At 41.0% G+C, this 23,431-nt stretch overlaps 1 protein-coding gene across 1 annotated transcript in view; it reads right to left on the bottom strand.

Moving 5' to 3' along the window:
* Positions 1-23,431, bottom strand: part of IPO5 (importin 5) — a 76,683-nt gene that overhangs the window by 32,571 nt on the left and 20,681 nt on the right. The window contains exons 7-13 of the mRNA XM_073614407.1: positions 19,542-19,664; positions 19,340-19,460; positions 19,161-19,248; positions 18,607-18,713; positions 17,560-17,684; positions 17,310-17,399; positions 15,940-16,113 (exon numbers count right to left, since the gene is read on the bottom strand). Of these exons, the coding sequence (XP_073470508.1) occupies positions 15,940-16,113; positions 17,310-17,399; positions 17,560-17,684; positions 18,607-18,713; positions 19,161-19,248; positions 19,340-19,460; positions 19,542-19,664 (828 nt within the window). The remainder of the gene's footprint in view (positions 1-15,939; positions 16,114-17,309; positions 17,400-17,559; positions 17,685-18,606; positions 18,714-19,160; positions 19,249-19,339; positions 19,461-19,541; positions 19,665-23,431) is intronic.

Raw genomic sequence — 23,431 nt, 5'->3', positions numbered from 1 at the left:
CATCTAGGCAAGGAAGAGAATACATACAGATATTGTTCAAAATTTGGGTGGAACCCCGCTTTAAATCATACAGAAATTACTGATGTGTAGGATCATAGTATATTTTATTTGCACCTTTAGTGTGAATTTTGGATTTGCTATTTATAGCTCTGCAATGTTTTCAATATAATGTACCAGAATTGGTTCATCCTGTATCCCTTAAAAGGGCATTTCAAGTTTTGCAGCCAAACTGGGATAATACCAATTTTATTTTTGTTACAGGTCTATTCATTTGACAAGTTTTTTTTAGGATTTTACAGGAAAACCAAAAATTCTATTTTCTTTATCCTGCATCACAGGACACAGAGCACCTTTATATTCATTAGGAATGTCCAAAAATGCTAATATAAAAAAGGGGAGGGCAACACGGTAACAAGACAACAGGTCCCAACCAACTAAAATGCAACATTATCCTAACATACCAACCAAAAGGTAGTGTCCTCGGCATGCCCTAAAAATCCATTTGTTAAAATTATGAACCGAAGGGCGAAGCTTGGCACGCAGCGCGGATGGCAGCATAGAGAAGGAGCTCTGCTCTTCCCGCAGCTTTTCAGCCACGCACTGACCGCTCAGATCCAGATTATAGGCAAACCGAACCAGTCTCAGTCCGGTACACCTGCCAGGAGCTCGTCCGCGGTCCCACAGAATACGGGACCTTTTTAGGTCCCGGCATCAGTCGGCTCGGGGCTCAGATACCTCCAAGATGGCGCCCAACGACCACGAGGACAACTACAGCGAAGACTCACAGGCAGCATCAGATGACATGGTGAGACACTGCTCTCCTCCCGACGAGCCCCTGACATACACTGATATGTCAGCATTCGTTGCTGACAGAAAACAACTTTTCCTCCGCTGTCACGGAGCTGAAAGCAGATATACTGGCCCCGAATGAAAGGGTTCATAATACCGAACGCCTAGGGCAAAAGAGGGATAAAGCGATCACCAGATTAGAGTCTGTTTCTGATGCTCACACAGCCCAACTAATAGCAGTTAATGGTCACCTGGAAGATTTAGCCAATAAAGGAAGGAGGCACAACATCAGGGTGAGGGGGGTTCCTGGAGACATTATCATCTGAACAAATTGTCCCAGCTCTGACTGCCATATTTAACAACCACCTGCTGGAGAGGCCTGCGGGCACACCGAACTGTGGGTTTTCTTCCCTTTCTCCAGATAAACTGCATTGTGGAATTGTGCGCTATAAGTTACAGTCCTGGCCACTACACCCCGCTCTCCCGAGTATGTTCCTATTGAATTTCCCATTGGGAGTGGGATCATCTCGGTTGTTTGGATGTTACCTAGGTGGGCACCTAAACGTTGCTCTGTTTCTTTAACCACCATTCCAATTCTCCAGATTACAATCACATGGGCTCAAGGATCCACTAGGCTGTCACTGTTACCATCATCCCATATAGGGGTTCACTGGTACCCTGATGAGTATATATTGTTTTTATATCTCATTATCCATGCATTATTGCTGTACCTTCTAGGTGTATGCAAGCTGCCTCTATGCGCCCCCAACCCCCCCCCCCGGGGTTGTGCTGGATGCAGCATGTGCATACTCCCTAATATTCTTACAGTTTGGTTGCCTTTCTGAAATTTTTATTTTCATATATAATGTTATGCTTATATAAGTCAATGTTAGTTACCTACTTGTAATATGTTTTATTAGGCTGCGTTTTTTATCTTCCATATAGACTAATTACTTGGCTCCCTAACTAATCTGCCAGTTTTTCCCCATGTACCCCACACTGTGCCCTACCTTCAGTGCCTCCACAGTGTTTCTCCTTTTGCCCAGCTTCTCCCCTTTTTTTTTTTATCACCCGTAGGGCTCTAAGGTAGGCACAACTAGGAGCCCCTCTACAGTTAGTAGACGTGTGCTCATTGTTACATTTGTACTTAATCCTCCTGTTTATCCATGGGACCCCCCCCTATTCCCTCCCTTCCTTCTTGTGTCCCTGTCCCCCCCTTCTGTTTTTTTGGCGAGTAGAGGTCCTTTTTATTCTGCTTCGACGCAATTGGGCAGGAATGGCATACTCTATGGGCAGATGTCCCACGCTGACTTCACACAATCTTAGGGGCCTTAATATACCAGAAAGACAGATATCCCTTTTAAGGGAACTGAAAAAGGCACAACCTGCCTTTGTGTTTAAACAAGAGACACACTTTCACACAATCAGTACCAAGACTGTTTGACAGACATATTTCCCAGAGGTGTACCATGCGCCAAACCCAGATCATAAATCCAAAGGAGTGTCGATTTTGCTGCATAAACATGCAAACTTTAAGGTGACCCAACAATATGCAGACCCCCAGGGACGAATTTTTATTCCTGGAGGGGACTTGGCATAATAGACAGATTACTCTTGTGAATGCCTATTTTCCTAACTTGGGACATCTGGCATTTTGTTGCTGCCTGGTGGATGAACTAAAAAGCTTCGTCACTGGTTGTAACATACTGGGAGGGGATTTTAAAATCTCTCTGCAGGATACCTCCAATGGCAAATCTAGTACCCCATATTCTATTTTACAGAAAATTAAGACTGCTGAACTCTGACATTGGTTGATGCTTGGCGCCTGGTACACCCAACAGGTCTCATAATCCCATCACGGATTATATTTTCATCACTCAACGTGACCTACCTCTGCTACACGTGGCCAACATAGGCATACAAACATTCTCAGACCATTGCCTGGTGTCGATCTCCCTGACACAGTCTGACAAACCTCACAAACGTGCAGCAGGCGACTGAACCCTATGCTATCTGACCCTGCCACCTATCCACAAATTGCCACAGCACTTAAAACGCATTTCCAACTTAATGAAACAGATGACATGTCACCTATGACAATTTGGGAAGCTCATAAGTGCGTCATACGTGGCGAACTTATCCGCTTGGGCACCCATAAGAAAAAGGAAGCCAACAAAGACATTGCGCCGCTGGCCGAAAAAAAAATTGCGTTATTAGAAACCCAACATAAGCAATCCTGCGCAGAAGCCACCTCTTTGGAATTGCTAGAAACTAGGGAACGATTAAACTCCCTGCTCAATCTTTTTTTTTTAATCAAAAAAGAAGTTAAGCATAAAAGTCGATGAAATTTTTTTTTTTACAAATCAGGGTGTGAAGCGCAACATGCAAACATAAAATTACAATATATTAACAAAACGTCTGACATATCATACTAATTGCAATATTATCGTTAGACATTGCTGCTTATCACAAGAGCATGGATCCACATAACAATGGCAGAGGCGAATAATGATAACATTAGCCAAACCATCACATCAGTAAGGCAGGAAAAAAAAGGAAAGAAAAGACAACATTAATCAGTGCAAGTGGAGGAGTCGTTCACCCATCTATCCCAAATTTTGTAAAATTTACCGGGGCATCCCCAGTGAGAGTATAAGACTTTTTCTTTTATAAGGGAGAGTGAGATTCACAGCCCTTTTCCATTGCTGGATGGTATTGGGAAGTAGGTCTTAGCCATAATTGGGCTATCTGTATTCTGGCAGTAAACAGGGTTTCCTGCAAGAATATTATCAGAGATTTCTCCTCCTCTGGGAGAGGAAGGAGACCAGACATTGGCGTGGGCATAGTGATAGGAGGGAACCCATGTGGTCGTGAAGGAACTTGACAATTTGAGACCAATATTGTTGGATAGGTGGGCAGGACCATATCAGGTGGTAGAAAGTACTGACAGTATCACCACACCTGGGGCAGGTTGGGTCGGCATCTTGTTTGTACCTGGATATACGAGAAGGGGTAAGGTAAGATCTGTGGAGGATGTAGAGGTGAGTAAGTCGGTCTCATAATTTGGGAGATACTTTCCTACATGCCTCTAGTATTTCCCCCCAATGCTCGTCATCTATCACCCCCAAATCAGTCTCCCATTTCTTTTTCAGCTGATAAGCATTAGTGGTGGCCAAGGGCAGAAGAAGGTAATTGTATAGGCAGGAAATTAATTTCTTGGGGTCCTCGCCAAGGACTATATCCACCAGGTCCACCGAGTCCAGCCCAGGGATGGAGGCACCAAACAGACTGAAGGGCATGACGGACCTGGAGATAGCGGAACATGTGGTTGGGGAGAGCAAACTCATCTTTGAGGGTCTGGAATGTTTTGACAGCACCTCCAGTAATAACCTGGGATAGGTATATAATTCTGTGGGCTACCCATATTTTATGGTCAGGGACGGTCATCAGTTCAGAGAGTTGAGGGTTGTCCCAGAGCGGCATGTGAGCATGTAGGGGGGGGGGGGGGGGGAGACCCAGTGATGATTTGTGTTCGTTGCCAAATTTTCCCATGATGCAGTAGCATATGTTGTCTGGCGGAGTAAGCCCTGGTGCTTGCAAAAGAGTATCTGAACAGGATGGGCCACCACATCAGTAGCTGCTGTACATACCAGCATAGAGTATTGGAGCTTGTCATGATTGTTGATGTAATAGAAGTGGGACAACTGGGAGGCTATGTAATATAGTGCGAGGTTGGGAAGGGCAGTGCCTCCCAGTTGGACAGGACGTTTTAGAGTCTGCCATGACAACTTATGTCCGGAGGAACCCCACACAAAAGTATTGCGTATGGATTCCATGGATCTAAACACGTGGACTGAAATGTGTAATGGGGCATGCCAGAATAGAGTAATTTAGGTAGGAGGATCCTCTTCACTAAGTTGATGCGACCTATGACTCCTAAAGGAAGTCTGGACCAAATCTGGGTTTTATGTTTGAGGAGGTCATACATTGGTTCTAAGTTGAGATTTGTGTAGTCCGTAAGGGAGCGGAAGCATTGTCCCCCTAGATACTTAATCTGACAAGTCCTCACAAGGGGGAGAGCCTCCTGTGTAGCCGTAGGGGCAGTGACATCAATAGGAAGGATTTGGACCAATTGATCTGCAGCCCAGAGAAAGTGCCAAATTGTTGAATTAAGTGTAGGGCTGCTGTTAATGAAGTGTCGGCATCTTCCAAAGAGAGAAGCATATCGTCCGCATAGAGGCTGATGATCTCAGTCACCCGTCCCATGCGGAGGCCCCTGATGTCAGGGTGTGTCCTTATGGCAATAGTCAGGGGCTCAATGGCCAGGGCATACAACATAGGGAATATGGGGCATGCCTGACAGGTTCCTCAGGACAGGGGAAAAGGGGCGGAGGTCTTGCTGTTATCAGGGTAGTGGGAGCCTGGTAGAGGCGTTGGAGCCACCTAATGAATCTAGGGCCAAAGCCAAACCTATGGAGGCATTCCCACAAGTAGCTCCACCGAATCAAATGCCTTAGCGGCATCCAGGCTAACCATCACCCTCGAGCCAACGTTGTCATGTGAGGCTTGGTGGTTCATGAATAGTCTCTGTAGATTAAAAGCAGTGTTTTTATTGGGCATAAAGCCTGTCTGGTCGGCGTGAATGAGGCCAAGTATTACTTTATTAAGTCTCAAGGCAAGGATTTTGGCATCTAATTGTAGGAGGGAGATGAGACGATATGATTCAGGATAGAGGATCTTTCCCTGGCTTCGGGATGAGAACAATGAGGAGGGCTTCACCCATGGTGCGCGGGAGGGTACCTGACTGGTATATGTGGGAGTATAGTGCTTGTAATTTAGGGAGGAGGACCTCTTGAAATTGAGAATAAAATTCTAACGGGAGGCCATCTGAGCCTGGGGCTTTAGACTATGGTAAGCTCGCTATCGCTTCCAAGATGCATTCTTCAGTGATGGGCGCTTCTAAAAGAGCTATTTGGGGCTCCCTGCTCAATCTTAAAGGGAAACGCATTCTTTATTTTAGGAAAGGCTTCTGATATGAACATGGAGACAAATTTCTCACAAAGGCTCTTAAAGAAATAACCCATGCTCAATCTATTTTATCAATTAAAAACTCAGGTCAAGCACTACACAAAACAGATCAAAATAACATCACAATTTCATAACTTCTATACAAAGCTTTATAATCTGCTCTCGCCTCACAGACCCCCAGATTTTCAGGGCACTAGAGAACACATTTTGCGTAACTATATTGAGGAGAGCGGAATGCTCACTTTAACCTTGTCCGAGTGTGAATCTTTAGAATCGCCTATCGGAGGATGAGCTTTTATTGGCTATTAAGGCTCTCAAAATGGGTAAGAGCCAAGGCCCAGATGGGTTTACGGCCCATTATAAAACCTTTACTGACATCTTAAAAAGGCACCCCTCCTCCGCACCCTCAATCATCTCAAGAATTCCCCACCCACATCAAATACCTTCACGTGGGCACATATCACACTGCCTCCCAAACCGGCTAAAGATCCTACAGACTGTTCGAGCTATAGGCCAATCTCGCTATTGAACCTGGACCCAAAACTCCTGGCTAAAATTCTTGCCATTAGGCTCACATCCTTTCTCCCAAATCTTATTGGGCCAGAACAGGTGGGATTCATGCTGGGAAGGGAAGCACGTGACAATGTCATAAAAGGCCCTCAAGCTGATCCATTGCGCATACACAAAGAGAATCGAAGGCCTTCTCCTGTCAACTGACACGGAGAAGGCCTTCGACCGTGTGGCCTGGGAGTACCTATTTGCTACCTGCGGACACATTAGTTTACGATCGCACATAATGGCATGGATAGCGGCTTTATATCACAAACCACAGGCGAGGCTTCGTGCTGCACGATTAATCGCGGAGAATCGTTATCGCGATTCTCCGCCCGCCACGATCGCAACTCCGGATTTGTGCGATACTGACGATCGAGCTGAATAGCACCTGCCCGCGCCGCCGCACACTGATCGATGTTGTCCCTGTGTCAGAGCGGAGGGGAAGCCGTCAGAGCCAGCGTGCTGACGTCACTCAGCAGAAGAATGTGATTGGTCAGGTAAGTAATCTTCACAGAAGTCCCGGGGACAAGCATGACTGCAGCACTGAGCAACTTTACTTTTTTTTTTAGAATCAGGGAGGGAGAGACATTTTATATAGAGAGAGGGAGAATTATATATATATCTATATAGTCTCCCCCTCTCAAAAAAAAATATATAATTTTATTTTTTTTTTCTCTCAATATATAAAATCTCTCTCTCCATATATACAATATATTTGTTAAAGTAATAAAACAAATTAAAAAAAAAAATTGCCTCCCCCATCCCCGCAGAAGTGAACGCATACGTAAGTCTCGCCATATAAACAAACCACACATTGTGGGGTATCACCGCAAACGTTAGAGCAAGAACAATAATTCTAGCACTAGACATACTCTAAGTCTAAACAGGTACTCAAAAAAAAAAAAAAATTTAGCCAGTCACGTCACAGCGTTGCCTATGGAGGTTATGAAGTACCAAAGTTTGTCGTCATACCATGAGTGTCGCAATATTAAAGTGTGACATGTGAGGTATCTATTTACTCAGCAACGGCGTATCATACAACAAAAAATGGGCTAACTTTTTAGTTTTTTGATTTTTTTATTCATGAAAATGTTTTGACGAAAAAAAAAAAAAAAAAAAAAAAAATCACACTGCCAGGTTTATTGGCTGACTCGTTTTGTTTTCTTTTTAGGTACATGTGTCCACCGCATCCAGTTGAATACTAAGAGAGAGAGCTAGAAGAGTAGAATAAATGAGTGAGGCAGAGGCCACAGAGGCAGAGCAATGGCAAATCAGTCTGATAAAAACACGGACCTTGTTTTTGTACCGAAAAAAGGATCTTATTCTGAAGTGTGGGCTTATTTCAGTTTCAAGCCAGATAAGTGCTCAGAAAACCATATTCTGCAAGCAATGTTTAGCCATTGTTTCTGCACCACAGGCTAACACCACCAATCTGTTTAATCACCTGAAATGTAACCACGTACAACTGTATGATGCGATACAGAAAAAAAAAAAATATAAAAATCGGCGATCAAAGTACCTGCAACCAGACAAAACAAACATCAATTAAATCAACAATATTCAATGCAACACCGTACCCAACAACCTCTCCCAGGTACAAAGAAATAACGAACGCAATTTACATTTCACCTGGCTAAAGATATGGCTCCCATGACCACTGTTGAAAAAGACGGATTTAAAAAACTCATTCGTACCCTTGATAAGCGCTATTGCGTGCCCTCTCGTAATTATTTTTCACACGTTGGAATCCCTACTCTGTACAACAAATGTCATGAAAATGTTGAAACAGAATTGCGCAGTGTACTTAGTTTTGCAGCAACTTCAGATTTATGGTCCAGCAGAGCAATGGAACCATACATGAGCTTAACGATCCATTTCATTACTGATAATTTTGAGATGAAAAGTCGGTGCCTACAAACTGGGTTTTTCCCCGAGGACCACACTGGTGAAGCTTCGGCGCAGGGATTAAAGGATGCTCTCATAAACTTGACATTGGAGGAGGAAAATCTTGTGTGCATAACTACAGACAATGGAACCAACATAGTAAAGGCCATATCCATAAATCACTGGACACGACTGCAGTGTTTTGGCCATAGGATTCATCTCGCAATAGAGAATGCAATGAAGGACCCACGAATTGAGCGTGCTATGGGTTTGTGCAAAAAGCTTGTCGGGTGTTTTAGCTACAGTTGGAGGAGGAAAAGGGAGCTTTGTATGGCACAAAAACAACTCTGTTTACCAGACCACATGCTTAAGACAGAGTGTCTGACAAGGTGGGGATCTAGGCAGGCTATGGTGAGAAGGATACTTGAGCAGCAAGCTGCCATCACCCATGTCCTCTCTTCTGACCACAAGGCTAGACACCTCTTGCCAACATGGCAAGACCTAGAGGTCCTGGAGGCTGTGGACAAGATTCTCACCCCACTGGCAGACTTCACAGATGCTCTTTCAGGAGAGCAGTACGTCAGTGTCTCTTCTGTGAAACCTGCTCTCCATCTATTTCAGTCTTCTGTTTTGGCTGTTAAGGAAGAGGACTCTGATCTTATTGGGACAATGAAATCAAAGATCATGGGGTATCTGGAGGAAAAATAATGACCAAAGAACACAAAACCTCCTCGACATAGCCACAACCCTTGATGCCAAGGTTTAAGATGACTTACATCAATGAGGATAACCAAACTGCTGTCTGGAACAGTCTAAAAGATGAAATGTCGAAGCTAGCAGTTAAGGAAAGTCTACCTACAACAGCTACTACTAGTAGCAGTCCTGCAAAGAAGACCTGAAAGACCTTGGGTAGCTTTTTTAAAGCAGTACAAAGAAATGAAGGGCAACCACCAGATCCAGCCTCACACACACAGCAACAATGCATCACCTTGGACTTGGAGCTAAAGACTTACCTGTTCTTAGGCAACACTGACAGTGAAGAAGATCCATTAGTCTGGTATAATATATATATATATATATATATATATATATATATATATATATATATATATATATATATATATATATATATATATATATATATATATATATACACACACACACACACACACACACACACACACACTACTCACAAGGAGCAGTGTCCAAGATTGTCTGCATTGGCCAGAAAATACCTTTGCATTCCTGCAACCAGTTCCCCTACTGAAAGGGTTTTTAGCACAGGGAGCAACATTGTCTCTTGTCGAAGTTCTGCACTGAAGCCACAAAATGTTGATAGGCTCGTGTTTCTAGCTAAGAATCTTTAAATCGGTTTCTCTGACATACCTGAATTTTTTTTTAATGTAAAAGGCAATTCCTTTATTTCACATTACATTGTTCTTCATTACATTTCTTTCAATTTAACTGAAGCGAGGAGTATTATGGCTTATGTTATTGCCATCTTGTTTGCTCAGAGGTTGTAAATCTTTGAAATAAAAAGTTTGAGAATCGTGATCTTTATTCTCTAAGCAAAAAAATCGTGATTCTCATTTTCCCTAGATCGTGCAGCTCTAGCAAGGCTTAAAATAAATGGTACCATCTGAGGCAGTAGATAACAATGGCACGAGGCAGGGTTGCCCCCATCCCCTCTTGTTTATTTTGTCCTTAGAGCCCTTTATTCGCTTAATGTAAACCAGGACATAAGGCTATCAGATAAGTGATCGCACCTATAAAGTAGCTACATATGCAGACGACCTCCTATTCTCTCTTTCAAAGCCACACGTTTCAATCCCTTTAAACTTTTTGGCTACCTATTCAATATGAAAATAAAATTACACCAAGTCAGAAGCCCTCAACCTTACGCTACCACCTGACCTACTAGCCAAAGCACATACCTCTTGCTAGTTTAAGTGGGTACCTTCATCCATCACATATTTGGGAATAAAACTTATGGGCAGCCTAGTAGATACCATATTGCCATAGGGAGCACAAAGACTGGGTCACCTTGGAGGAGGCATAGTCTACACTGCACCTGAGATGCCTTCCCTGGAAGAAACTGCCACACAATCTACATCACCCACTTGTAGGAGCAACATTGAAAACGTTTCACGCAATGACAAGATGCTACAAACTGTCTTCATCCTCAGGCCCCCTTACACCCATCACCCGCAATCCAGATTTCCCACCCGGGGTAGATTTACGACTATCTTCACCCTCTGACCAACAAGTGCCCCTTTTGCTAACACACTGTGTTGACGCTAACAAGTTAAAACCCTTTGCCTCTCTGAAGCAGGACTTGAGTCCTCAAAACTTTGCCTCATACTGGACTTAAATCGCCAAGTACACAACTATATACACACACCTCTCCGGCTAAACAGCTAATCAGACACACCACCCCCTTTTACCATGCCTGCCTCTCTAGAACCCCGATAGCCAAATCTACTCCCCTAATGTACTCTTGGCTTCAGGGGGACAGAGGTCGGGAGACCCATGGAGCACGAGCACAGTGGGAAAAAGCTCTTGAAACAAACTTTACCGACAAACAATGGCAACAAGCCTCAATTTTCGCACACAAATGTTCCATTGGTACAAGACTGCAAGAAAGGTCTTATAAGCTATTAACACATTGGTACGCCACACCAGTTAAGGTTAAAAAAGTGGTACCCACTGTCCTCAGACTCCTGTTGGAGATGTGAGCAAGCCCAGGGCATGTTACTACACATCTGGTGGGACTGTCCCCTACTGAGGCCCTTCTGGAATAAAGGTGTGTGAACCGATCAAACTCATTACAAACACAATAATCCCTCACACCCATGTTCTGCATATTGCAGATTGCTCCATGAGACGTTACAAAAAGTCTTTGACAAGACACTTGCTAAATGCAGCAAAGATTCTGATTCCCAGGCACTGGAAATCGAAGGACACTCCTTCCATCTCCGAATGGCTTCACTCCATAGGAGATATAGATCACATGGAGTAAACAGTAGCCATTGCTAGGGAATCCTTTGAAAAATTTAACAAGCTATGGTCTCACTGGGTGGTGTTCCGGTACTCTGACCAATACTTACAACTTGATACGGGTTGAAACCATCATTTTAGCTCGGATCATTACTCTTTACCACTTCTAGTAGGTCGTTCACCACTGTAGAAGATTGATGTCATTGTTTTTCATATAGGCACTAACGACTTTCATACTTGCTCTATTGACAAATCCGTCATTAGGCTCTCACCAAGGACCTTTTATCAACAACCCTTACTTCTTTCCCATTCCCCCTTTTATGTGTAGCTCATCTTACTGGCCCAGGGTCCAGATAAGCCAAAAAGATTAAAGTACTAGATTGCAGACCTTGCTGTGATCCAAGGCCAGGGTCTCGCTAGAGACTAGTTACCATTATCATTGTTTATGGTTATGTTTTTATTGTTTTGTTTTCCTTTGTCTTGAAAAAAATCATGACTGTTTATGCTCAATGTGCTGATTTGCTGTACTCATGTACACTATGAACTTTGTTAACCATCCTTTCCTTTATAAAAACTTTGATTCAAAAATAAATAAAATATATGAACCGAAAACCAGAAAGCAGTTCCACAAACTTGAGCCGCCGAAACCAGATAGCCAGTAAGCGTCCCATGACATACTTGAGGATGAAATTCCCTAGCCTCATAGCAGTCAAAAAATACACTAGCAAAAGGGAGGGGCCTTCCTGTCTTGTCAGTATCTAATCACCCAAAGATGGCAGAAAAAGGCTATTCATAATGAATATGAAGACACTGTCCTGTAATGTATAATAAAGAAATATATTTATAGGTATGCTGAGTAAATAGGAACAGAAACAATGAGGATATCCCATATTTGACTGCAAAAGTGAACTGCATTTTAATAGTTTCCTTCATTTTTGCACACAACAAAATCTGCAGTTTTGGCTGCAGAAATAATTTCCTGAATGCAGAGGTCTGGTAAAATATATGGTAGTTATAATTTTTACATCGCACATTGCGGCAGACTTTGAACATACTGCGTACATCCAGAGATGAATTCATGCACAATTATGAAAAACCATTTTCCTTCTCATCCATTGAGGTGGGGCACATTCTTGGGACAGCCACCTACAGTCCAACTACATCCCCTTGCAAGGGCCAGGAATGAAAAAAGTCAGTTCTAAAAAAAGCAGGAGTGCAACAAACTTAGCAGGAATTACAGCCAGGCAAGGGGGAGAGATCTAATGAACTGCAGCTGGAAAGAGGAATGGAAAACAATGTCCTGTTGAGGTGTGGCAAAAAGTACTTTGGATAGTTAGGACATTCAACACCTTGTATAAGGCCAGAAAAGATTTTCAGGAGAAGGCCACCAGCTCAGACTTGCCTGTCCAATTTGTTAAACCTAGAGGCCAAGTCCCCCTACTGGAATACATCTGTGTCCAGGCACTGCAGGCTGAAAAAAAATCTGCCAGCCAATTGTTCAGGTCTGGGATTCAATTGGTAGGCAAGGCTGGAATGTGAAGTTCAGCCCAGAACAGGATGCGTTCTACCTCTTGTCATGGCAAGACTTCTAGCTCCTCCCTGAGACTCCAAAGCCATGGAGTTGTAAGACTGAATCTGAATCGGATGACCCTCCACTTAGGTGGTCAAGCATTGCAGGGACAGACAGCGAAATTGCTCTCAGTTTCAGATAAAATGGAAGAGGATTGTTCCGATGTCCTAGTCCCTCTACAGATGACCTGGACTTCACTCCAGCCCCGAACAGCTGGCATCCATCGTGATGATCTTTCTCATTGTCCGATTTGTCCCACGACAACAGAATGCAACTCATAAAACTAGATCAAAAAGTTAATTTTAGTAATTCTTTTCAAAAAGTGAAACTCCTTTTATATGGATGTGTTACACAGAATGATTCATTTCAAGCACTTTTCTTTTCATTTGGACGATTACAGCTAGTGAAAACCCAAGATTCAGTATCCACTGACTGTGGAAATTTCACACTGGACCTCATGCAACTTGGATTGTCTCTCCACTCTTCCTCCAGACTCTGGGACCTCGATTTCCAAATGAAATGCAAAACTTTCCAGTTTGTGATGATTTGGGGAGCCATGTCATCTGCTGGTGTTGGTCCACTGTGTTTTATCAAGTCCAAAGTCAGCGCAGCCCTCTACCAGGAAATTATAGAACTCTTCATGCTTCCCTCTGCTGACCAGCTTTATTGAGATGCTGTTTTAATTTTCCAGTAGGACTTGGCACCTGCCCACACAGCCAAAAATACCAATACCTGGTTTAATGATCGTGGTATCACTGTGATTGAATGGCCAGCAGACTCACCTGACCTAAACCCCATAGAGAATCTGTGGGCTACTGTCAAGAGGAAGATGAGACACCAGACCCAACAATGCAGACAAGCTGAACGCCGCTATCAAAGCAACCTGGGCTACCATAACACCTCAGCAGTGCCACAGGCTGATCGCCTCAATGCCACGCTGTATGCAATTCATGCAAAAAAAGAGCCCAAACCAAGTATTGCGTGCATACTATACTGTACATGGACATACTTTACCACTATTACTGAAAAGTATGTGCAGCACTAATCTAATCTTACATGTATTGCTACAAAATGAACTTTGAATGTTCAATTCAGTGCCAACCGAACGGTATAAAGTCAATACAACAGTGTACATTCAATGTATCCGTGTTGGGTGATGGATACAAACTTGTACATATTACCATAAATGATACGAAACTTCGAATTACATACAATCACAACATAATGTGATCCTAGGTTTAAATGAATAACTTCAATCCACAATGCATTGAGTGAATATTGAAAATACTTATGAAAGAAAAACTGCGACAGAGTGTTAAAAAAAGTGAAAAGAAATTATCAAAAATCGTGATCCAGAATAACTAGATAAGTCCCAAAGCCAGCAATAAGGGTCACCACTGTAGAGGGTTACACCAACACAGATTATGAGGGGGCTTGCCGAAATGCGTACCCAGGTAAGCGTCTACCTAGTAGCTCTACACAAACCACTAAGGATGGAATCTCCACACCACTTCGTCCTGGGTAACAGATGGGATACTCAGCTTCCAACGTCCCTTCCATAACTTAATACAGGGCGACTGTGCAGGACTTGCATAATCAAAATGAGGGGCGGGTAGCATCTTCACTCTACCACTGTCTGACACGACGTGTATGAGATTCCGAAATTGCTTCCTAGATTGCAAGATGCCACGGAAGTGTCAAGCCTCGCTCTGACAATCGGGCTGACATCTAAAGCCGCTGCATCAGCCCATTTTCCTATGTAGAAATACACGTAATTAGATTAGCACTGCACATACTTTACCACCATTTTAGGAGTACAATTTTGTCCTTTGCTGTGCTGGCTGCTTTAGTTTTTCACTTCAGACACCAACGCGGTATTTTTTCTTTACATTACAGTGAGCCAACATTTCTGTATTAATCTTTTATTGGTCTTATGTAATCTGAGATACTGAATTTTGTGTTTTCACTAGCTGTAAGCCACAATCAAATTAAAATAAAATGCTTGAAATAGATCACCCCGAGTATAACGCATCTATATTAAATATATACGAGTCACTTTTTGAATAGAATTACTGAAATTAACTTTTTGATCCTATTATAAATTTTATGAGATGCACCTGTAGTTTACTCCTGAACAGAAGATTTTAAGTTTGCTAGCAGAGTTTGGAGTTTCTACTGGAAAAGAAACTCTGGATTAAAGCCAATCTCCTGCATCAGTTTAAATAGTTGTTTGGGCCAAGCTGGCCTAAACTATTTCCCTCACCAACATGTGCAGGGCCACTAGGTTAGCTGTATAAAACGGTGTGTCGCTAAGGCTACATAAAGTATACAGCACTGTGATCCGGGTGCAAGAGGAGACCTTCCTCTCACACCTGGAGCATAAAAGCATCGGGTCCGAGTGCCGCTCAGCCATTCATAGACGGATTTGTATTCCAGCAAGGGATACAAACCTTCCTCTGATTTGCAGTCAGATTGTGACATCAGCCCACCGCAGCGATTAAGCACACTAGGGGCCGAAATGTCAGAGGGACCTTACCTGCAGGTGGAGTGCAGAGCTGAAGCCATCTTAGACTACTTGGTTCAGTTTGTGTCACAGCAAGTCAGAATCATGAGTGCAATCAGTTGCCATTTTCCCAATTAGTGGTTGGCTACCCATGCACATGTGTTCAGGTTATACTCATTTATCCTATTGACAACCTGCTGCATTCATTGTGCAGCTTATGACAGTTTTCACAGACGCCTGGCATGATGAGCTCTGTTGACCCCATGGAGGTTATAATGGGATCTTCCTTTAGTTTACAAGTTACTTTTCTGCCCAACAGCAATGCTTCTCTTGAATTTGCATTGAGCCATATATATATATATACACAGCTCAGAGTACATTCTCAGCATGCCTTTGGTACAGACAGACACAGAACCCAGCCAATTAAGATAGCTGAAGACGTCAAACAGAAAACTAGGGAAGATGCCATTGGCAGAGCATCCCTGGAGGGGACATACTTGTAGATTATGCCAAAAGGCCTGGACACCAGGATTTTAATTTGGCTTTCAAGATAAACTTATGTTAGAAATGTACAAATGAGCGCATTAAAATCTTATATATAGCCAACCCATACCTCCTGCAATTTGACGACCATAATGGAATGCAAGTGTTTAACCAGATTATCCAGGTAAGGAACAAGCAATGACTTTGGACAATCTTCAGTAAAGTTGATAAGGGCAGCAGCTGCATGGGCCTGGACACGGGGATTAGCTTGGTCTTCCATAGTCTGAAGCAGGCTTGCAATCACCTATAGAAACAAGAACACACAGTTTGAGCAATATAAAAAGAAGAAAGTGACCAGTCGCATAACTAAATATCAATGGCATGCTTCCATCCCGGGTTAATATATAAAAGAAAAAAAAGAGGGGCAAGTGGGACTTTAAATGAAGCATGTCAATTGAAAGTATAATAATGAATACATGTGGAGTAGGTAAAATGATTGGATTTAATTTATAGTCAATAACCCCTAAGGGTAGTCCATGATTTGGTGCATACAGTACCAATAAAATAGTATAGATACAGACAGTCGCATGAATTGATAAGCATATTTAGCAGTAACAAATCGCCATCAATTTTGTGATTTTGATTGGCGATTTTAACTCATGTATTTCTGTTCTGAACTGCATTTATGTATATCCATTGATTTGTTTGCACTACTGAGTCTTTAATGATTGTTACTGCTAAATATGCTTATACATCAATTCATGCGACTATGTCTGTATCTATACTATTTTATTGGTACTGTATGCATCAAAATCATGGACTACCCTTAGGGGTTATTGACTATAAATTAAATCCAATCATTTTACCTACTCACATGTATTCATTATACTTTCAATTGACATGCTTCATTTAAAGTCCCACTTGCCCCTTTTTTCTTTTATACACAGTTTGAGCAGTAAATTATAACTGGATCCATATAGGATAGTTCATATGAGTGAAAGTTAACTTTTTTTTTTTCTTGTGAAAAGGTGAACACACTACAGTGCACTTACCACCATGGATAATTAACTTTTCCTGCCCACAGAGCCTGTGCAGCCTTAGAGACACCGGAATGGATAAGAGTGATTCTATTTGGTCAAAGCAGAAACGTCACCAACTGCATGGCCAGTGAAAAAAATTAATCATCCACAGAGGTTACTGCAATGGGGATCAGTGGAATAAGTGAGGATATTGGCACACCTTTTCATTTTTTCTGAAAAAGGTGAACTTAAACTTCCAAGTACTTCTGTTGTCTATTACGGTTCAATCAATGTTTGCATGAAAAATACAAACTACTGGGAGGTATGTATCACTCTAGTTTCTATTACTGTGCACAGTTATACAGCCTTACTAAAAAGACAATCATTGAAAGAAGCGCACAGAATATACTTGGCTATAAATGCTAACATATCTGCAGAATGTATAAAAACACAAGTAAATATAAAAAAGGTGCTTACGTACCTTTTCATGAAACTTCTTCTGGAAGGCAGGCGCAAAGTCTGTAGCCATCTGCCCAATAGCATTACATGCAGCATACCGTACTCTTGGATGCTACAAAAAAAAAAAAAAATAATTAGTTAACATTTTAATCTTTGATTTTCGCCCATAACCTTGACAGGCGTTAAAACTATTGAGATGCTTACTAAACACACCCATCTAATTAAACTGTACCAAGCAAATCAACTGCCATTTTAGACAGTATTATACATACAGGGTCTTGGAGAAAAAGTAACACAAAGTTGACCATCTCATTAAGGATGCTCTCCATTTGCTGGTGACAGCCCTCTCCAATGGCTGATAATGCCATAAGACCAGCATGCCTGTACTTCCAGTTAGCTGTAGAAAAATAGAATAAAATAGTAAATATCAGTTATAAATATTTATGTAAACTGGACCAAATGCTCTCCAGGTCAGTGACAATTACAAGGTGAAGGGATCTAAAGTATAACTACATACGAAGAAAGTTATACAAAACAAAAAATTGTTGTAAAAAAAACATTAAGTACAAAGATGAGAGGAAGCCAAAATTGCTTATTAAACACCAACTGGCTTGGAGGGGAAAAAAAAAAGCCTTATGGCCAAAAGCAAGGTATAAAGTTAAGTGTTTACTACTACTGTCTCAGGATACCTGAGTGGACATTACTGAAAGAGTCTCTCTCTCTATATACATATACACACACAACTTTGGTATGCACCTCCCCCCACAGTACCCCCATAATACTTACCTGAGCCCGATCGAAATGTACACAAGATCAGCTGTCCCCACCTCTCTGCCTCCTCCATTGGCGCCTGCTGTTGTCAATCACAGCTAGTGAGGAGGGAGTAGGGGCAGGGCTCAGGAGCAAGCATGCATTGATTCCCCCCCATAGCAAGCAGCTTGCTATGGGGACACTTAGCATGGGAGGAGTCCAGAGCTCTGGCAGGATACCCGAGAAAAGGAGGATCGGGGTTGTTCTGTGTAAAATCGTGGCACAGCAGGCAAGCATAACATGTTTGTCAAATTTTCACAACCACCCAGTTTGCGGTAGCAGCTGGGAGTAAATGAGCTAACCCCTATACACCCCCACCCCATGTGACATCAGTGGCAGTAAAAGGGTGAAAGATTGTACATTCAAAAAGAACGTGCTAGATCAACTTTTGTTGGAATATCACATCAAAATGGCTTAATGCAGTGCAATAAAAACAGAATTAGATCATCAGCCCCATAACATAAACGTACAAGTTTTTTCTTTAGCACAGGTAACATGAAATGACTCACCATTTTGTAGCATTTGCATGATATGTTCCTTAATCATGGGGAGGACAATCTTTCCACCCAAACCACAAGCCATTCTATCCAAGGCACTTTCACCAGCTACAGCATTGCTAGGAAAAAAAAAAAAAAAAAAAAAAAAAAGGCAAAATTACAAATGTGTTTAGATCGTTTAAATCAAGCAGGAGCAAATGTGATCAAAAGGACAGAAAAACAGCCATACTTGATTAAAAACACAATTTACATGCAAGAAAACCAACGGCAACAGATTTAAAACTAGCAAAATGGGTAATGGTGCATATGGGCAGGGACATTTCCCAGCACTCTGCAGCTAGGAAAAAAAAAAAGTTAGCTGGAAATTGCCTCAGCTGCCTAGAGCACATTTTGACTTGTTGCTATACCTTTCAGGCACAATGTGCCTCCAGGTAGACTACTTTAAATCTAGAGCTCCCTGGCATGGGAATGTTCCAAATTTTTATAAAAAAACAGTTCAACCTGAGATGCTGAACATTTTCATTTATACACACAGTTTTAGAATTGCATACTATATAGGTAAATACCTGTCAAAATCATCATCCTCCAACTCATCAGCATTTGACCATTCTTCATCTTCTTCTAAGTCTACCATCATTGCTAACATTTGGGGTACTAAAAGCAAAAGGAGTCATTAAACAAAACACCAAGACCAGACAAAAACTATCAGCAAGTCTTACACAGACAACATTCAAGATAGACTTACTTGCTTGAGCAACAATACTTGTATGTTTCCTCAACATAGCGGCAGCTGTCTCTGAGAGGGTGACAATAACCTCAAGTGCTAACTGTCTTTGCATGTTGCTTAAGCTTGTGTCAGCACAAAGCTAAACCAAAAAACAAAAAAAGTTAATAATGTACTCATGTGTAAGAGTAATATAAAAAAAATTGCATGAAAATATTACTACCTTTAAGCTTAGTTGCAAAGTTGCTTCCAGGTTGGGCCTCAAATATTTGGGAACTGTATCTGCAATTTCCACAAGTGACTTCAGAACAGAATCATCATTTTGATAACACGACTCATTAACAGCCTAGAAAAAATATTTTTTTAAAATATGAATAGTACTGGAGAGAAAAAAAAAAAAAGAAATCTGAGGTCAAGAGATACAAAAGTAGTTTTTTTTTAATTAAGCAAAATACAGCAAAGTGGTTATGTGGAATAGGTTTTGAGGCTATTTTTTTTAAAAGGTTCTTTAAGTGTATATGCAATTGAGTTGTTTAAAGATTTATATACAGTGGCAAAATTATTTCATCCCCTGCAAATTTTGTAAGTTTGCCCACAAATAAATTAAGAGTCTAATTGTTATTATAGGTGTACTTTAAATGACAGACATCAACCAAAAATACTGAAAAAAACATGATATAAAAGTAATAAATTGAGTTGCAGTTCAATGCAAGTAATTTATCCCCTACCAACCAACATCAATTCTGGCTCCCACAGACTGGCTACAGGATGTGCTCATGTGGCACACAGAGCTGCATGATTCTGAATAAAAAGAGAATCATGTTTTTGCTTAGAATAAAGATCACAATTCTCACGGCATTAGCACCATCTATCACATTGTACAAAAAAATTAGGCTAACTAAGTTTTTTTTCTTTTTTTATTAATTCATTGAAGAATTTTGTTTGAAAGACCGCTGCACAAATACAGTGTGACAAAATATTGAAACAGCCGCCATTTTATTCACTAGAGTCTCAAAAATAAATTTATATATATATATATATATATATATATATATATATATATATATATATATATACACACACACACACACACACACACACATATATATATACACACACAGTTTTGGAGGTTCTAAGTAATTTTCTAGCAAAAAATACAGATTTTAACTTGTAGGCAACAAATGTTAGAAAAAGCTTTGGTCTTTAAGTGGTTAAAACTGCCATCATCTACCAAAGTTCATTCCTTTCATTTAAAAACTAAAAGATACAACATTGTATCTATATCTCAGTGCTGAGGAATGTTGAAAACATTTGTTGTTTTTTTTGCTGGCTCTGCACTGTTTACATAGAATAAAAAAAAACAGCTGATTAGCATTGTGAGAGGGGGTTGAATTGAGATCGTGATATTTTAACGATTAATCGTGCAGCTCTAGAACACATTAGTCTAGTAAATTTAAAGCAGAGTTCCAGCCAAAAAGAAAAAAATTTTTTTTTAAAATGAGCAGCTACAAATACTGTAGCTGCTGACTTTTAATATAAGCACACTTACCTGTCCAGGGATCCCGGCCACCCAAAGCCAATTTGGTGCAAGTGCCGCCATTGCACCTCAGGGAATCTGGCAGTGAAGCCTTCAAGAGGGGCTGACGACATACCTCGCTGTAGTGGGGTTAGTACTGAAAAACACCTTTGTACGCCAGAAAATTTGTGTATATATATGTGTGTGTAACAACAAACACACACGTGTGTATATGTGTATGGAGGGAGCTGAAACTTCAAGTTGACAACAGCCAAGAAACCTTAAAGATTTAGAGACGCTCCAAGTCATGTTTTGCTTGGGGATCAAATACTTATAAATTGAGTTGCAGCTCAATGAATGATACATTTGAATCACGTGTTTTTTCTGGATTTTTGGTTGATATTTTGTCTCGATCATTTAAAATAGACCTATGATAAAAAATTAGACCCTTCATTTCTTTTTAAGTGGGCAAACTTACAAAATCTGCAGGGGATTAAATTTTCCCACTGTAAAACCATCCTACAAATAAACATTCAATAAAAGGGTGCACCCATGATAGACATGACTTGCAACCCCCTCTTTTTGTTCTTTAGGGCTTGAATTCATACATCTTTTGGATCTGTTGTATGTATGTATAATGTATGAATGTGTTAGGGACCTTAGCTTGTAAGCTCCTTGAGGGCAGGGACTGATGTGAATGTATAATGTACCGTATATGTAAAGTGCTGCGTAAATCGACGCTATAACAAGTACCTGAAACCTTTAAAAAAAAAAAAAAAAAATTTAAAGTTTTTTATTTAGTAGTAAGGATTTGCCTACCAAATCTAAGAAATATGCCTTGAGCGTAATTTGTTGTAAAATAGATTCAAATGCAATATTTAACCACTTCACGTGAATTTTTCACACGCATGTTAAAAATCTGCATTTTTGCTAGAGAATTAAAAGGAACATGTGGACTCTTACACACAAAGTCACATGAGCTTGTCTATCAATACATTATCCGTAAGGGAGCACAAGCAGGCTCTAGGTTTCCATATTCAATCACCAGAACAGCTCATACAAAGCAGCAGGATATTCGACCATAATCTGGCACCTGACTGCTCTTCTAAGAAGGATTCGTTTCACACGCTCATGTGACTGTATAAAGAGGCCACATGTTTCATTAAGAGTCTTGTACATTCAAGGTGGGGGAGCACTTTGGTGTTTGGCACATCTAGCTATCAAGAATTTCACAATTTTTACCAATCTGGACTTTTGGTGTATATTTTTGGGTTATTATTTCTGTTGGTTTATACACTAAGACTGACACTATTGTATGAAATTCTAGCATGGCAATTTTGACTATTTTGTACACAATCTAATTGTTTTGCCAGCTGCTCCACAGATCGGTTAGCGCGGTTTCTGTTTGTAGCCACAATATTTAGTTGGAGAGCTCTAGATTTAAAATGCATGAAGGGTACTGACTTGAAGGTCACCATTAAGCCCAGAACTCTTATGCCAAAATTAAGATTCTTTTGGATCTCAGTTAAGAATTAGCTCGAGGGTTGTCAGTTACATTGCTGACAAGCCGGGAAGGCTAACTGCCACATTATTGATTGTGCTCTCCACAAAACTGTCAAACCATCCAATGGCTGGTGTCCTAACTGATCACATGTAAAGCATCATGGCATTTGAATATCAAACAGACCAACATGGCAGCTTCCTTGCTGAAAACGATAGGAGGGTTTGAACCTGTCCTGTGATAGCACAATGACAAGAGGTTGTCCAAGGCCCTTTGTGAATTTGACTGCGCTTGGACAGTCTGGTTAAAATTACAGAAGAAAAACCAGTGAAGTGGTAGAGTTTAAACTTTCCTGTATCATTTGGAAACCACCAATTGAACCCGTAGGTCTGGGACATCTTTGGTCCAGAGGGATGCAAACTGCAACAAAAGTCCCCCCCACTAAGGCATGAGGCTGCCCGCTCATTGTGAAGATTGCTTGCTGGTCTTTGTGGGCAAAGCCTTGTGCCAAAAAGGAAAGTCTGAACTAAATTTTGAAGTGGATTTCTGGGAAGAGCATGGAGGTGATCTGCATTCAGAGGAGAGAGGAGTACACGAAGGACAGTTTGTTACCTCTAAGGAAGCAAAACTTTTATGCCTGCGACTTCTTTAATAAATTAGTCCAATAATGGGAGAACACTGCACAGATGTAAGTGCTGCACACGTTGTATAGCATCCAAGACAGATGCCTGCCCAGCTCACCTCCGAGATCAGCAGGAAAAAAATAAAAATAAATAAATGTATGAATGGCCGCACACTCCAGATGGAAGTCAAACTTTATTGTAGTGTACCTAATACAGCCAACACATTGAAGGCCTTGTGAGATGCTATATTACAAATTTGTTTTGAGGGGAGCTCCTAATTAAGAGTTGCGTATATTAAAAGTATGCAAATTCAGAGAGATATAGAATATATATATATATATATATATATATATATATATATATATATATATATATATATATATATATATATATATATAGATATCTATATCTAGATATAGATTTAGAGATTTTATACATAATGACTAACACAAGTTCAATGCCTGAGCGGAAAA

The sequence above is a fragment of the Aquarana catesbeiana genome, linkage group LG02, assembly GCF_042186555.1.
Source record: "Aquarana catesbeiana isolate 2022-GZ linkage group LG02, ASM4218655v1, whole genome shotgun sequence".
NCBI lineage: Eukaryota > Metazoa > Chordata > Amphibia > Anura > Ranidae > Aquarana > Aquarana catesbeiana.
Note: the sequence above shows the minus strand (reverse complement) of the source record. Positions and strands in the feature narration are given on the sequence as shown.